General features: G+C 44.7%; 1 protein-coding gene and 1 long non-coding RNA gene across 8 annotated transcripts in view; one reads left to right on the top strand and one right to left on the bottom strand.

Annotated features, from left to right (window-relative positions):
- TACC1 (transforming acidic coiled-coil containing protein 1) overlaps nt 1–16,404 on the top strand; it is a 94,778-nt gene that overhangs the window by 7,680 nt on the left and 70,694 nt on the right. For 3 of the 7 annotated variants that reach the window (XM_074353408.1, XM_074353409.1, XM_074353411.1), the window contains exon 1: nt 11,014–11,244. The exons of 2 other annotated variants lie outside the window; for them this stretch is intronic. In XM_074353408.1, coding sequence (XP_074209509.1) covers nt 11,168–11,244 — 77 coding nt within the window. In that variant the 5' untranslated portion in view covers nt 11,014–11,167. Of the gene's footprint in view, nt 1–11,013; nt 11,245–16,404 lie in introns of those variants that run through there. 2 more of the 7 variants (XM_074353410.1, XM_074353407.1) reach the window with 2 other exon arrangements.
- LOC141575093 (uncharacterized) lies at nt 1,734–10,998 on the bottom strand. The gene is made up of 4 exons (XR_012502417.1): nt 10,866–10,998; nt 10,061–10,153; nt 4,299–4,413; nt 1,734–2,472 (listed from the first exon to the last, which is right to left on the bottom strand). It is a non-coding gene; the product is annotated as an uncharacterized LOC141575093 (long non-coding RNA).

Consider the following 16,404-nt stretch of genomic DNA (forward strand, 5'->3'; position numbering starts at 1 on the left):
GGAAAATGGCACTCTCTCATCTCCAGACTCTACTCAGCCCTCTGTCAAGGGTCCCTTTATGAAACTCTCAAACTGGACAGTGTTACCTGCCAGGGTCCTGACAGATCCATGTGGCTTTGTTGACCAGATAAAGAAAAGTCTGTATGAAAAGAGGTGAAATTTAGCAGGAGGGTGTATTTGTTTCCCAAGGCTGCTGTTAAAAATGACCATGAACTTGGCCACTTAAAACAGCAGACACTTCTCTCACAGCTCTGGAGGTCAGAAAGCCAACATCAGTATCTCTGGGCAGAAATCCAGGTGTCCACCAGGCTCCCTCCAGCGCCTCTAAGGGAGGAAGGCTGGAGTTGAGAATCTCCCTTCCCCAGCAGGTTAGGCTCTGATTAACTATTTCCCCTGAGGCCTTGTTAAGAAGAACGGAATGCTGGCGGGTGTCAAATGGTTTCCTTCCGCAACCCCAGCCAGAAGCCCAAGGGGATTTTCCTCTGATATTTACTGCGGGAATCTGGTCGAGCCCCTGGAGGCAAATCTCACAGTGATGTAGGGGTCCCCCGTGACTGGGTCCCCCTGGAGTTTTAAACTCTCAGAGTTGTTGACACTGAGCCCTCAGCAATTCATCAATTACAGTCCCCCCCCCGGCACCAGTGGTTTCCACAGTGGTCCTCATCGTCAGTCTCTGCTCCCCTAAGGTGTGACTTCCTGCATTCACGTTTGATCGCTTCTTTACCTCCTGGCCCTGTAAGATGTTCTGGGCTCATCTTGTATATTTCCTGCCCCTAGTCTTGGAATCAGCCATTTCTTCAAGTAGCCCTGGTTCCTTTTATTGGAGAATGGGGTTGAGAACCAAGGTCTGGGTGCTAGTTATGCTTGTTGCCTCTGAGGTGCTGTTGTTTCCAGGCCTTCTCAACTTACAGAGCAAGAAGATACATGTGTGTATACTAACCTGCATATACACACACATTTAAACATATCTGTAGGTAACCATCTGAATCTATATTAAGCAGAACATGAATTCACATTGCTGTGTCCAACTCTAATCCACGACCTCATGGATCTTTCTAGACCTCCCCTTGCTTGTCTATAACTTCCCACGCCGACAACGAGAAATCTGGCTCCAGCCACCTTCCGTCCATTTACTTCATTGTTCAATTGCAACATGCACGGATAGCGGTTTTAGAACAGTTAACACGTACTCCCACGGGAAATGACAGCTTTATCAGCTAGAGAACAGTGCTGGTATACAATTTCTTTGGCCCACGGTCTTATAGATGCCACTCATTTCCAATGTTAGTTAGGTCAGCGTCTTTTCCCCCACAGTCCCTCCAGTGAAGTTCTTTCAGACAGTTGTGATCCAGTTAGACTGGTCACGGTCTGCATCCCATCCTGGCAGTCCCCGCTCTCCTCAATGATTTTTCCTTAATTTATACCCAGGAAGGTTCACTCTTTGTGCCGTAAAGTTCTATGGGTTTTGGCAAATGTGTAGTGTCCTGTCCCCAGCATTACAGTATCCTATACAATAGTTTTACACCCTAAAAAAATCCTCTGTGCTTCACGTATTCAGGCTGATTGAGAGTAACACTTGGGAAAGGAAAAAGAGGAAAAGCAAGATTGGGCAGGAGAGCCTTCAGACTGTAATGCAAGCCTCTGCTGGGCCAATGCGCAGCTCCCAAGCAAAGGTTAGAGGAGTCCTGTGCTCAGCCGTTGGCTGGGGGCTGCCGGGGAAGACTGATCTCAGCTCAGAAGCAGAGGCAGACTCTTGAGTCTTCAGAGGCACTAACAGCTGGAGGTTATCAGCCAGCCACATTCCTCGAAGCTGGGTTGCTAAATCCGTTCACTTCCTTTTTTTTTTTAATTGAAGTGTAGTCAATTTACAATGTGTTAATTTCTGGCATACAGCATAGTGATTCATTTATACATATATGTATATATATACATATATTCCTTTTCATGTTCTTTTTCATTATAGGGCCATTACAAGGTATTGAATATAGTTCCCTGTGCTATACAGTAGGACCTTGTTTACCTATTTTATATATAGTACTTCTACAAATCCTGAACTCCCAGTTTATCCCTCCCCACCCTCTTTCCATTAAATCCATTCTTGACAGGGATCTGAGTGTGGTAACTCTGTGTCCTCCGGAAATATCTTTGAAATTTCCAAGCAGAGGTTGGCTGACTGTTGGTGAGGAATCTTGAGCAGAGGGATCCCTGTATCAGGTGTGATTTGGAATCAGGTGACCCCAGTGGCCTCTTCCAGCTCTGGGGCCATGACAGTCCTTCAGCCTGCTCCAATGCAGACAGCCCAGGTATTCCGTTTCTCACATGCATTCCATCTCGCGCAAGCCCTTCTCCTCTTAAGCTGACCAGCTTACGCCCTGCTCTGCCCTAGAGGAAGGATCAGGGACCAAGGATAATTCACGGAGATGCCGAGGAGCCAGAGATGCTATGGTTCCCACTTCTGATGCGCACGCCTTTCTAGATCCCAGATGCACAAGAAAATGGTTACAGTATCAATAGCAATGTGGACCACAGACTGGGGCGTAGATAAAAAGCTTGTGAGTACAGGCAAGAAGGTCGAAAAATTCAAAGCTAAGACTGCACTAACCAAATCCGGTTTGGATTTGTCCCCTCCCCGGAACATGGAAAAAGCCAAACAGCACTCCCTACTGACCCTTAGAGCCCCGCACACTGAGCCAGGTACAACGTTCTTATTTCCTTCCATCCCCACTCCTAGGGGTGCTCCTGGGCTTTTATCTGCAGGTGCAGAGCCATTCCAGAGCAGTCCTGACCTTTCTCCGCAGGAAGGTGGAAAACTTCCAGACTTCCGGAAGGAAAAGTGGCTCTGATATTTTGTTCTACCTGGCCTTACTCTGCCTTTTGTTTAACCTGCTTAACTTTAAAAGCCTGTTTTATTTTTGTAACTTGGCAGCGCTGCCTGGCTCACAGATGTCCTAAGGCAAACAGGCAAGGTCTGTATATAACCTCTTAGGACAGTCTTAGCTCCCAAGCCAAAAGGACTTTTAATATTTACTTTGTCTCTCTTTAGAGATTTACTTTGAACGCTTGCTTCTGCTTTGAAGCATTTTCAGGCTTCAAAGACCCCGTTTGTTGTGCCCAGCCAGAGAACAGTAGCATTTTTTTCCTTATATTGACACTGCTATTTTTATACAATGAATCACGCATACCAATTTTAATTCCAAAGGCTCACAATTAAAGCGCTTCCTTGAACCCAGGACACTGGCCAGCCTTCTCACCTTCCTGTCCACCCTGTCACTTCTTGGTGGAACAACTAAAGCCAGAATCTGCTGGGTCAGAGAGTGGAAATAAAGTACTGGAGGATAAAATTTCCTGACCCTTCCATCCCCAGGATCAGACAATCGGGTTAGAATCCATATTTAAATACTCAATGGTTGCTCCAGGTCTCTACTCCAAAGTTACATGAGACCCACAAACGTACTAAGAGTTAATATTCTGAGAAGACATTTGCGGTTAGTGAGTCCAGGATGTTTGAATTATAGGCAGATTCTGTCTCTGAAAACAATGCCGGAACACAAAAAAATAGCCTGCTTAAAAAAAAATAAATCAATAAAAAGCACACAAAGCACATACTGTCCTTGAGCCATTCTGTAGGAATAGAGATGACAAGTAAATGAAATTTTAAAAAAAGCAAAAGAAGTGTTTTATTTTAATTATAGTATGGTCAGCTTACAATGTTGTGTCAATTTCTGGTGTACAGCATCGTGTCTCAGTCATATATGTACATACATATATTCCTTGTCATATTCTTTTTCATTATAGGTTACTGCAAGGTACTGAATATAGTTCCCTGTGCTATCCAGTTGAAACTTGTGGTTTATCGATTTTATATATAGTTGTTAGTATCTGCAAATTTCGAACTCCCAATTTATCCCTTCCCACCCCTTTTCCCCCCTAGTAACCATAAGTTTGTTTTCTATGTCTGTTGAGTCTGTTAGAAGTTTTTTTCTTAAGTGCTTTCATTCCTCTCCTGGAGAATACAGAGTGACATTGTGAACTTGGCCGCCGTTTCCACAGAAGGAGAGCAGGGTCACAGGTCTGAGGCACCAGCTCTCCTCTGGAAACTGCCAGCTCATTATAGGTGACAGTTGCATCACCTTGAATTAGGGGAACAAAGACTTTTTTGTCCCCCAGATTTCAGCTTTGCTAGCACAAAGTGTTAGAGAACGGTCACATACAGAGTGGCTGTTGGAATTCTGGAGGAATTTCTAAGAATTAGCCTCAGGCAAAGGGCATTTGGCTGGAAACTTGCTCTGAAAACTTACCTTGTAAGTAAGCATGTGACTTCCACCTGACTTAATTTTCCTCAGTCCCAAGGGTTCCAGGGCCAGGGAAAAGGTCCCAGTCTGGGTTGCTGGCGTGGTCACTCTTCAGAGTAAACTGGGAATAAAATCAAAGACAAATCACCAAAAGTAATGTCTCTCTTTGACACTGAGTATGACTGGGAGGATTTTAAAGTAAAATTTTTAAAAATTTCCTAATTCAAAAGACAGATATGGATCTTTGTATTTGAACTAAGTCTGAATGAAGGAGAAAAAGATAGAGGGGAGAACAAAGGACCGAGTAGGAGTGGGGAAATCAGAGTCCTGGTTCTAGCTTTGGCTCTGTCTCTTAACCTTGGGCAAATCTACAGCGTATCAGGGCCTTTGTTTACTTATTTTTTTTTTAATTTAAAAATTTTGTTTGGTTTACTTACATTAAAATTAGAAGGTGGAACTAGATGGCCTGTAAAAGCCTTTCCAGCTCTGTTCTAGCAATTCGTCTCTTAGTTGTTTTGGGGTGTTTTTTTTGGTTAAGTTTAAGCCAAAACAATGATGCAAAGTGGAATATGGGTATAGACTTGCAAGAGGGTCATCTCGAGGCTGGTAGCTGGCCTCAGGCGACTCTCACCTCATGCAGTTTGCGAAGATGAGCTGACATTAAGATGGGCGTCATGACAGGCGTTTGTATATATCTGTTGAATGAATGAGTGAATCAATCCATCAGTCAGTCAGGACAGCACTGAGACAGGAGAGGATGGAGACCTTGTTTATGTGGCACAGATTTGCTTTTCAGTGATGCCTGGGGAGAGGTTTTAGGGGCAGATTCAGCCGGAGCTGAACTTCCAAGGTGAGGGCTAATTTACACAGCACTCTTCGTCTGTGGAGCAGGACGGAGACGCTGCTGGCAGGATGCTGAGGACTGTGGTTCTTCCAGGTACAGGTGGCTTGACTATGAAGAAATGGGACTCTTTTTTCTCCCCAGTTTAATGACCAGAATATTGATTAGTATTTGCTTTGGCTGAGTCTTACAGAAGCCCAAAACAACAGTGGCTTAGCAACATGTAAGTAAATTTTTCTCTCACATAAAAGAAATCTGTAGGTAGGCGATTCATGGTAGGCGTGGAGGCTCCACGTGTCATGGATGAGGGTCTATCAAACTCAGATTTGAGTATGGCTGCGTGAACTCAGCGATCGCATCAGCATTCCAGTCAGCGGGGAAAAGAAAGAACCAAAAAAGGGCTCACCTCCTGTCTTCCTGTCTTAGTCTGTTCTGGCCCCTGTAGCAAAATACCACAGACTGGGCCGCTTGTAAACAACAGGAATTTATTCCTCGTCATTTTGGAGGCTGGACGTCTGAGATCAGGACACCAGCCTGGTTGTATTCCAGTGAGGCGCTCTTCCTGGTTCACTGCGGGTGCCTTCTAGCGGTGTCCTCACCCGCTGGAAGGGGCAACGGGTCTGTCTGGAGCCTCTTTTATAAGGACACTGATGGATTTAAGCATCTCCCAAAGGCTCCATCTCCTAATACCATCACCTTGAGGGGTTAAGATTTTAACCTGTGAAATTTGGGGGTGCAAAAACATTCGGACCATCGTACCTCCCTGTGCCCCACCCACCCATGATACTTCCTGGGAGTTGAACTTGACATTTCTGTTTTTCTCCCATCGCCCAAAACTTGGTCACATGGCCACACCTAAGCGCAATGGAGACTGGGAAACAGCTTTTATTCATAATACCTAAAAATCAGGGGTTTTTTTTTCTTTTACTAAGAGAGAAGGGGAGAACTGATGTTAGGGAATATTCGTCTTGAGGATTCTCAGACTTCCAGTTATGCAGTGATACTCCCATGGCTCCACTCCTTTGATCCCTTAAAATCATCTTCAGGGCCCAGAGCAAATTATTTTCAACATTCCAAGGGAATTTTCATCCTGTGGAGGCAAATCTGATTTCCAGAAGCAGGCCGGGGTCACTCAGGACAACCGTGATGGTGATAAAGCTGAGAATTGCCATTTCATAAGAATGAAATATGCACTTCTACTGCTGGATAGTATAGGCTGTCCTGGGTATTGTGACCATGCCTACAGAAAATGACTCTAAAACCTGGACGTAATACATAAAGCAATTATTTGAAAAGGAAACAGAAGTAGGTAGATTCTGGTGGGTAGGGTATAGCTCAGTGGTAGAGTGCGTGCTTAGTGTGTGTGAGGTCCTGGATTCAATCCCTAGTACCTCCATTAAAAAAAAAAAAAAAGAAGTAGTTAGATTCTGGTGTTGCAGGTCAGCTTGGAGAAGAGGAGATGAGGACTTATACAAGGGGCTTGAGTAGTAGAGAGACATACACGAGAAACTCCAGACTCTTTCTGTTCCGGGGAATGAGAAAAGTGAAGCCAGGAAACCATGAATGCTGAAAAAGTAGGGGAACCCAGGAAGGGAAGAGCCCAAGAGGGGATCCCCAAGCCAAATCTCTGATCAACCCCTGGACCACTTCTGCATAGAAAACACTGAAAGCTGCTCGGCTAGACAGAAGATCAGCACTCAGACTAGATCTGCACCCAAGAAACAGGGTTTGCATTTCAAGCCCAGTAAGAAAATTACACCCTGGAAAAAAGGAAAAACAGCTCTCATCAGAGGAAAATAATGGGACCTGAAATCTCCACAACTTAGTATTCACGATGTCCAGGATGCAGTCCAAAATTATCTAACGTATCAAGAACTGTAAAGACGAAACACATTCTTTAAAGTCAATCAGATCTAACCTGGAGATGAACGTTATGTTAGAATTTAAAAGGCAAGTGTTCTTAAGTGTTTCTATACTTTTAAAAGATTTCATAGCTATCCTCAGTGAAGTAAAAATAATAACAATGCGGGGGGAAGCGCTTATTTTCAATTAAGCAAAATCTCAGCGGAGGAAAGGGAGGTTTCAACAGAGAAATTGAAATCATAAAAAAGAACCAAATGGAAATCCCTTTTTCAGTTGATCTCTTTCTACTTGAAAGATTTAGAACATTTTGACCAAGGTGTGCCTTGGCATGGACTTTGTTATGTTTATTTTCTTGGTGTTTGTTTAGCACATTTCTGATTTTTACTACATTTGGGAATGTTTGGCTATCATTTCTTCACATATTTTTCTACTCCATTCTCTTCTCAGCTTCTGGATTTCCAATTGTATGTAAATTTGACGTTTGATTTCATCTGAAACGTCTCTGAGATTTTGTCCATTTTATTCCTGTGTTTTTCCTCTCTATTACTCATCCTGAATAATTTTGATTGATCCATCTTAAACTTTACTTATTCTTTCATTTGACATGTCCATTTGGCTATTAAGTGCATCTGGTGAATTTTTTTTTTCAGAAGTTGCACTTTTCAGCTCTAGAATACACATGAAGAAGTACATTATTCATGTACTAAATGGGCTATGAAAAGTTAAGGATGTATTTGGTAACTTAAAAGTCAACCGCTAAAAACAAAATGCTAACACTATAGTTAAAAAGCCATCAATAAAACTAGAATGGAATAATTGTTAAAAAAAAACCTCAAGTAATCAAAAAAGTAGGAAATGGGAAATGGAGAAACAAATGTCAGAAGAGAAAAAAAAAATAAAATGATCGACCCATTCCCAATCATAGAGATAATTACAATAAATGTTAATGACCTAAACATTTCAATTAAAAAAAGATCGGCAATTGTTTTTATATGGATTTTAAAAAGCCAAATATAACACCTCATTGAAGAAGATATACAGACGGCAAACAAATACGAAATGCTTATATGAAAAGATAACTCCACATCAGATGTCATTAAGAGACTGCAAATTAAAGCAACGTGATACCATTACACACCAGTAAGAATGGCAAAAATCCAGAACACTGATGACACCAAATGCTGGTGAGGATGAGGAGCAACAGGAAATTTCATTCATTGCTGGTGGGAGTGCAAAATGGTCCAGCCACTCTGAAAGATGGTTTGGTGGTTACTTACAAAACTAAACCTACTCTTAGAATAGGATGCAGCAATTGCATTTCTTACTATTCACCCAAATTAGCTGACAACTTATGTCAAAGCAAAACTCTGCCCACAATAATAATAGCAGCTTTATTCATGAAGTGCCAAAACTTGGAAGTAACCAAGATGTCCTTCAGTGGGTAACTGCATAAATAAACAGTGATACATCCAGACCAGGAATATTATTCAGGGTTTAAAAAAAAAGAGAGAGCTATCAAGCCACAAAAAGACACGGAGGAATCCTAAATGCATTTATTATTAAGTGAAAGAAGTCAATCCATAAAGGCTACATACCACTGGATTCTAACTATATGACATCTGGAAAAGGCAAAACTATGGAGACACTAAAAATATCAGGGGATTGGGGAGGGGAAGGATGAATAGGCAGAGCAGAGAGGGCTTTTAGGGCAGTGAAACTGTATGACACTACAGTGGTGGAGACTTGTTGTTATGTATTTGCCAAAATAAGTGGAATGAACACCACCAAGAGTGAATCCTGATGTAAACCAGATCTTGGCTCTGCTTCCAAGAGAAGTACAAACCATTACATGTTGGTGGGAAGAGAGGTGTTTGGGGCTCTCGGGTCTACGCGGGGCCCTCGTCAGTTTACTTCCCAAAGACAAGACTTCCTTTGACTGTCTTCCTCTGGGTCTGGAGCCCCAGCCACCTCTGTCTCTGTGCCAGCCAGGCTGGCAAAACCAGTGAACACAAGCATGTCTGCAGAGATGTTCTTTGGGCCCCTATAGTCCCCCTTTCGCATTCTTGTGCAGACTCCTTTTCCCCCTCATTGTCTCAGTTTCTCTGCACCACAACAGGACATGGGCTTCACTTTTCCCCTTTTCTCTTAAACCATTTTAGTAATGCCATCCCGTGCCTTTCTGCAAACGTAGTAATACAGCTCCTCCCATCAGCCCATCTTGTCTAGCCGGCAGAAAGAAATCTCTCCCATCCTCACCGTCCTCTCCCACCGCCTCTCCTCCCATTTTCCCCTTGGAATAACCCACTGGGAATAAAGCCCTTCCTCCCTAGGAGGGGCTGAGTGTTCCTCCGGAGGGGACACCAGCTCTGACAAGGTCATGTTTGCATTTTCAATGACACTTCCATCACAGTGTCCAAGTATTCCAGACTGACTGCAGGCAGAATTTGAACTTTTAAAAAATTACCTGCCAAGAGTCAACTTTGATTCAGCTATTTGAAATCCTTCCCACAAAACCTCAATACCCAGTCTCAATGCCCTTTTACTAATTAATGTTTATTTTCCTACCCCCAGGTAGTCTGCTTGTCTGCGTCTACGTAGGCTCAGACAGCGTCCTAAACCCCGGGGAACTCTCTGGATTTAGTAGAGTGAAGAGAAGGTATAAACAGGAAGCCAAAACTTGACATAAAAAAGAGAGATCTGTTGTAAACATGTCTCTATTAGGGGTTTCCCATCCTTTCTGGAAACAATAAAATGTAGCCACATCTTTTTTGTCCATAGCTTCCAGTCGAGGAGGAAGTTAATGTCCAACACGATTCTGTGTGCATAACCGCAGGCTAATATTTATATGTAAGCCAGGATACAGGCGCTGTGCCAGCACTAAAGCTTGGATACAGAGATAAGGAAGCGTTCTTGCCATTAAAGAACTCATATTCTAGAAGGCAGACAGACAAGTGAAGAGATCATCACAAAATGAGGTTGGTAAAGTGCTATGTTAGAGAAATTAACAAGTGCTGGGAGAGCAGCGGGAAGGAAGGAGATAACGTGTGTAAGATGATGCACTTACCAACAATGATGAGTTTCTACGATGTGTGTGCCAAGCAGTGTTGGGGGAACAGTGAAAACGAAATCAATCCCCTGTCTTCACGGAGTTTACATTCTAGTGCAGGAAACAGGCAATAAGAAAAAAAGATGTAAGATCAGGGAACAGGGTGGTGTTACACAAGGCAGTTTGAGTTGGGTCAGGAAGGATAAATAGATGTTAGCAGCAAAGGGCGTTCCACTCTGTCAACACACAAAACTAAACGCTGGGATGGCCAAGAGGTGGCTGGAGGAGAGGGAAGCAGGGGACGGGAACGGATGAGAAAGAGCATGAAATATTCTGAAAAGGGAGTTATGAGCTGCAGAAGTAGTAGATCGCAGGTGTCACGGGAGGGCCAGGGTGCATTTTTTTTCTCCTGAGTTTGGAAGAGAATTCATTCATCGGTTGTCAGAACCGGAAGGGACATTAAGAGGTAGACAGAGATCATGCTTCCTTATTTTACAGACGAAGAAAGCAAGACTCGGAGACGGAGAAGTAACTTGTCCCAAGTCACCCGGCTAGTCGAGGGCAGAACCAGGATTCCTCCAGTTTTCTGCACAGCTCGGCGCGGGCTTCTGTGCGGGAGAAGCGGCTGGGGGAGGCCCGCGGCTCGAAGGCAGCCCGGGTCGGGGATGCCGGCACACACCGCCCCCTCCCGGGGCTGCTCTGCAGGGCCTCCTTCCAGCCGCTCCCCTTACAGCCTCCCGCTGGGGCTCCCCGGGCGCTGGCGGCAGAGGCTTGAGGAGCAGGCAGGGAAAGCGACGACTCCCGGCCCCCCCGCCCACTCCACCTGTTGCCCTCGGCCGCCGAGGGGCTCAGCATCGCCCGGAGGAGAATGGGGGCCGGGGGTCGGGGGCTGCCGTGCGGGCCGAGCCCTGCGATTGGCGGAGAAGTCGCAGCGTCTCCGGCAACGCCCTTTCGCCGGCTCTCCCGGAGGCCGGGACCCTGAGGCCGGGCTCCCGGGCACCCCCGCCCACCCGCAGCCCCACCCTTCCTCCTCCGCCTGCCGCCTCCTCCTCCCGCTGGGGTCCGGGTCGGGCCGGCGAGCCGCGGAGCACGGGCGGGCGCAGCCGGGGCGCCGCGCTCCGAGCCATGGGAGGCGCCCACTCTCAGACCCCGAGGGGCCGGGAGCCGGCCGCGGAGAGGCCCCCGAGAGCTGGAGAGACCGCGTGAGTCCCAGAGCCCCCCCTCCCCGGCGCCCCCCACCCCCCACCCCGGGGCCACTGTTCGGGGTTTCGCGTGCCAGCACGGGACGGGAGCGCACGGCGTCCGTCCCACCGGGGCTGGGGAGGTGGGGCTCCCGCTCGCGCCCGCGGGGCGCAGGGGCGCAGGGGCGCGGGGGTGGGCCTGGTAGGACATCCCGCCCCGGGGACGCACAGCACCGACCCCACCGCGACAGAATCGCGCCGAGGCGAGGCTGAGGTCCCGCGCCTTGTTCACGTTGCGCGGTTGGGACAAGGGGACCCCGAGGTTTTCCGGACTCGTCCCGGCAGGAACACTTCACGTGTCCTAAAGGGCTCAGAAACACTCCCGAGACAGAGCTATTTGCAGGGGGGGAGTAGATACGAGAAAAGGACTGAGTCTCAGAGATAACTCCGCTCGTGTCGGCCTTCAGAGTCCAGGAACTTGATGCAGTGCGGGCTGTTCACAAGAACTCCCTCTCTTGTTGGCTCCGAGGGCTTCACAATGATCTCAGAGAAAGGGCCGTATTGTAGCAGCAGCAATTAGGCTTTTGTTCTGGGACAGCTACAGTTGGGGACACCAAGTACTGAAATGCAAGCTCCGAAGGGACGTTTGTAGAGAACGTGATTTAGAGCAAGTTGCACAGTTTGAAAGACGGCCTTGAATCTTACCACGGCGAGGACGCATTGATAAGTATTAATTTGAGAACCCACTCTTTAAGCGTTTGATTTAAAACGTTTGAAGTGTCTGTGTGTCTTGGAGGTGAGGTAATGTCAAGGAATCCATACTCTATTTCAATGCCGCCAATGCCAAGGTTATTTAGTTTGCGAAAGATACACTTGGCCGTCATATAGGCAGCCTGGGCCATGGGAAGGCTTTTTTTGATTATCTTTTATGATTATCTTTTCCAGACAAATTAAACTCCGGATATCCAACGTGTTAGTTGTTCCTCCTGATGTTTACATGTGATCACTAATCTAAATTTAGTTCCAGGGGAGGGTATCGCTCAGTAGTACAGCACATGCCTAGCAGGCATGAGGTCCTGGGTTCAATCCCCAGTACCTCCATTAAAATAAGTAGATAAACATAATTACCTACCCCTCAAGAAAAACAGAACTTATTTCTAGCATCTTAGCTGAGAATTATTGAGCGTGGGAAATGTGCCAAACACTGTTCTCAAAACTCTGTGTTGTTTAATCCCCAAGAACACTGAGTTAGTTTCTGTTATTGCCCTCATTTGATTGGTGAGGAAACTAAAGTACAGAGACGAGAAGTGACTTGTCCAAGGTCACACAGCTAGAAAGTGGAGGACCCAGGCTGTCTGACTCCAGAGATCCTGGTGCAGCTCCTCCCCACAGGAGAGTTGTGACCGTCTTAGGAAACAAACATCGCAGTTGGCAACAACACACTCCATGTTTTCTTTAATTCTTCCCGAATAAGGGGAAAATCAGAATTAACAATGCTTATACCTAATAAGAGAAAATGGCCAAAGTGGATTTAACTTTTTAAAAAGCAAACATAAGAGGCAGTTAGAAGACTGAGATGAAGTTAAGAGTTTTGGAGACAGGATAGCCCTGGGTTTAATTCTAGGCTCTGCTCCTTAACAGCTGGAGATCTTTTATCTGTTCCTTAACCTCTCTGTTTCCTTGTGTGTAAAGTGGGAATGAAGACAGTGTCCACTTCGTAGGCTTTTCTGAGGATAGGATCATGAATATATGAATACCAAGTTAGTTTTCTCTCTGAGCAGTAAGTTGTTTGAGCAAGGATGACAGTTGACTATTTAATCTTTGCGAGCATGTGGCTGGTTTTATGGTGTAGCTCCAAAGTAAATATTGGAATCATTCCCTGATAGGAAGCTGAAGAAATGAACTCAGAGCTTTCTGGGTAGGATGAGGAATTAATTCTCAGTTGTTAAATTATCCCATGCTTTGACAACAGACAGAGGATCTCTCTCGCCAGTGAGGGTCTACATGTGCCTTATATATTTAGCAAAGCTTGCCTAAAAATAATCAACATAAAATCCTATCCTTGGTCTAAACCTGGGAATACAGCCCAGGGATGCCCTTCCCTACTCAGGTGACTACATTAAGAAGCACATAAGGGGGGAGGGTATAGCTCAATGGTTAGAGTGTGTGCTTAGCATGCACGAGGTCCTGGGTTCAATCCCCAGTACTGCCATTAAAACAAATAAACAAACCTAATCACCTCTCCCCCCTTAAAAAAGAAAAGCACATAAGCCCATGGAGGTAGTGTTGGGATTTGGGGCTTCATCAGAGTGTGCAGGTTCTGCTTAATGAGTCAACGCTACAAGCCACGTGGCACAGAATAGGGGAAAATGCTAGAGGAGCTTCGATGCCTGTGATATATCTGAAAAGCAAAAAGCATGCTTTTTACCCAAGTCCTGTCTCCTTCAGATGTACAGTCACGAGGGTCTCCATGGTCATTTATCATTATTATTATTGAAGTACAGTCAATTACAATGTGGCAATTTCTTGTGTACAGCGCAGTGTCCCAATTATGCATATACATGCATTTATTTGTTTTCTTTTTTTTCATTGAAGGTTATTACAATATTACAAGATATTGAACATAGTTCCCTATGCTATACAGAAGAAACTTTTTTAAAAAATCTATTTTCATATATAGTGGCTAACATTTGTAAATCTCAAACTCCAAAATTTACCCCTTCCCACCCGCTCCATGGTCATTGTTAATGTCATGCAGCTTCAGATTTCCTGCCAGACACGTGGTTGCCTTGGATAACACTGACCTCGAGGAAGTTCTTCTGCTCAGGCCACTGCATTTTCAAAATCTATTGTTCCTTTAAAAAAAAACACATGAAGATCTCACCAGTAATGCATTAAGACTGGCATTTGTCTCTTGAGGGAGAAAGTATGTTTCAGAATGTTCACAATTTATATTTCGGAATAATTTAATCAACTGTGAGAACTGACCAGGTAAATCTGTCTCACAAACACTCTGTTTTGAAATATTAACATGTCTGGATGTGCATGGAGAGAAAGTTCTGATATTAAGAGAAAACTCATTATTAGGGAAAATTGTAGGTGTCTCCCTTCCCCAGAGCAAACAAATGAGCGGGTTTTAGTAAAAAACAAAATTAGGGAGATTTTCACTTCATTTATTCAGGGAGGCTGCCCAATATGGTGATAAGAGCAGAAGCTGCAGAGTCAGGCAGACCTGGGCTGGAATTCCAGCAACGTCGCTTGCCAGCTTGGTTTCAAGAAGCTTTGGAAAATAATCGTTTAACTCTTCAGTTTAACATGACAGTAATAATCATATCTACTTAATGACTTGGTGTATATTATTGGTCCAGAGCGTGGTACTTCAGGGCTTCCTATCTGAGTTATTATTAATGCATTCACTTGGGTATGTACTGAGAAACTGGATGCTGTGTTGGGTTCAGTGGATGCATATTTTTGAGTGAGGCAGGGTCTCTTCTAAAGGCAGGGTTGACTTGTGTGCTGATTCCGCAAGACCTCTGGGAGAAGCAAGACAAGGACTCTTTCGAGTTAACTTTTTCCTCAGTTCATTTCCATTTCCCAGAAAGATGCGCTATCCAGCGGGTAGACCTGTGTGTGGGGATGTTGTAGTTTGGGGAACTCTTTGAAAACATTGACCCCTGAGTGGATTATTTTCGGCAGTGTGGCCAAGGTGGGTTTTCTAAGAGCAGTATATAATTTCGGAGAGGTTTGGAGACTGACATAAAGCAGAACCTATTTCTCAATAGGGAATATGGCAAGTAACCAGTCCATCTAGTGTTTGGAAAGCGGGACTCAAAAGCAAGAAACTTTCTGAAACCCATTTCTTTCAAATTTATGATATTGTTCACCACCTCCTCACCACACAATTTTTATTGTCATTAAAATCATTTAAGTCCCCAGTTGCTATAGAAATTTTTTCAGACATCAGTGTCAAATGTTTTAGCGTACAGTTAAGAGAGAGTTTTAGAGAACGTTTGTGGGGAAAAAAAAAAACCAGAAAAACCAGCTATATGAAGTAAAGTTAAACGAAATATAATGTTTAAGTTGGAGGAGGGACTTGAGAGATATAGAAAGATATAATTAGTTGGACATGTTGGCTGCCTTCATCTCTGGCGATGCCAACCCAACAGGAAGTGGTTTGAATCGCAGGATAGTGGAATTATTTGTGTCTATATGTTGAGTTTAGATATCACAACTTCTAGACCGTGTGGGTAGTTGATAGGAAAAAGGATTGGTAGTAAAGAGAGTTAATACTTGAAGAAAAAGCCCTTTCTGCCAATCATTAAAAGGTAAGAGAGAGGGGAGGGTAGCTCAGTGGTAAAGTGTGTGCTTAGCATGCAAGAGGTCCTGGGTTCAATCCCCAGTCCCTCCATTAAAATAAATAAGTGAATAAATAAACCTAATTACCTCCCCCCAAAACAAAAAATAAATGAATAAATAAATAATTTTTTAAATGATAAGAGAGAGACTCTAGGTGGGGTTTCGAGTTTGGTTTTGCTCCACGATTTCTTCTTTTAGCTTTGGTGGCTGAATGCGCCCCAGCCTCACCTCCGCCCTACAGCTTCTCCCAGCTGGTGTGTGTTTTGGTGTTAAAAGTCAAGAAGAAAATGGGGGAGGGAGAGGGGCAGAGCTGCTGGTGTCCTGAGCTAGCGAAGTGGATTATTTGATGTTTGAGTTGGGTGGTAGCCAGAGTGGGCGGCAGGGTGCATGAATTTGTTAACCCAAGGTCAGGATATGTACTTGGTAGCGTCCAAGTACATCAGGGTGGCATCCCCAATGGCCGTGGAACCTAGAGGAACATCTGAGAAAGTTCACTCTGGCTGTTCTAGGGTGCTTTTCTTTGCAGGTTGTGTGTGTGTGTGTGTGTGTGTGTGTGTGTGTGTGTGTGTGGTAAAATACACGTAAGATAAAATTCACCATCTTAATCATTTTTAAGTGTACAGTTCATTGGCATTATGTCCATTCACAACGTTGTTCAACCATCATGATTATCCACATACTGTTCAACTTTTTGAGGACCCGGCAAACTGTTTTCCACAGGACTTCACCATTTTACATTCCCACCAGCAATGCATGAGGATTCCAGTTTCTCCACCTCCTTGCTCACATTATATTTTGTTTGTTGTTGTTTTGCTTTGGGGATTT

Source organism: Camelus bactrianus, chromosome 26 (genome assembly GCF_048773025.1).
Source record: "Camelus bactrianus isolate YW-2024 breed Bactrian camel chromosome 26, ASM4877302v1, whole genome shotgun sequence".
NCBI classification, from domain to species: domain Eukaryota; kingdom Metazoa; phylum Chordata; class Mammalia; order Artiodactyla; family Camelidae; genus Camelus; species Camelus bactrianus.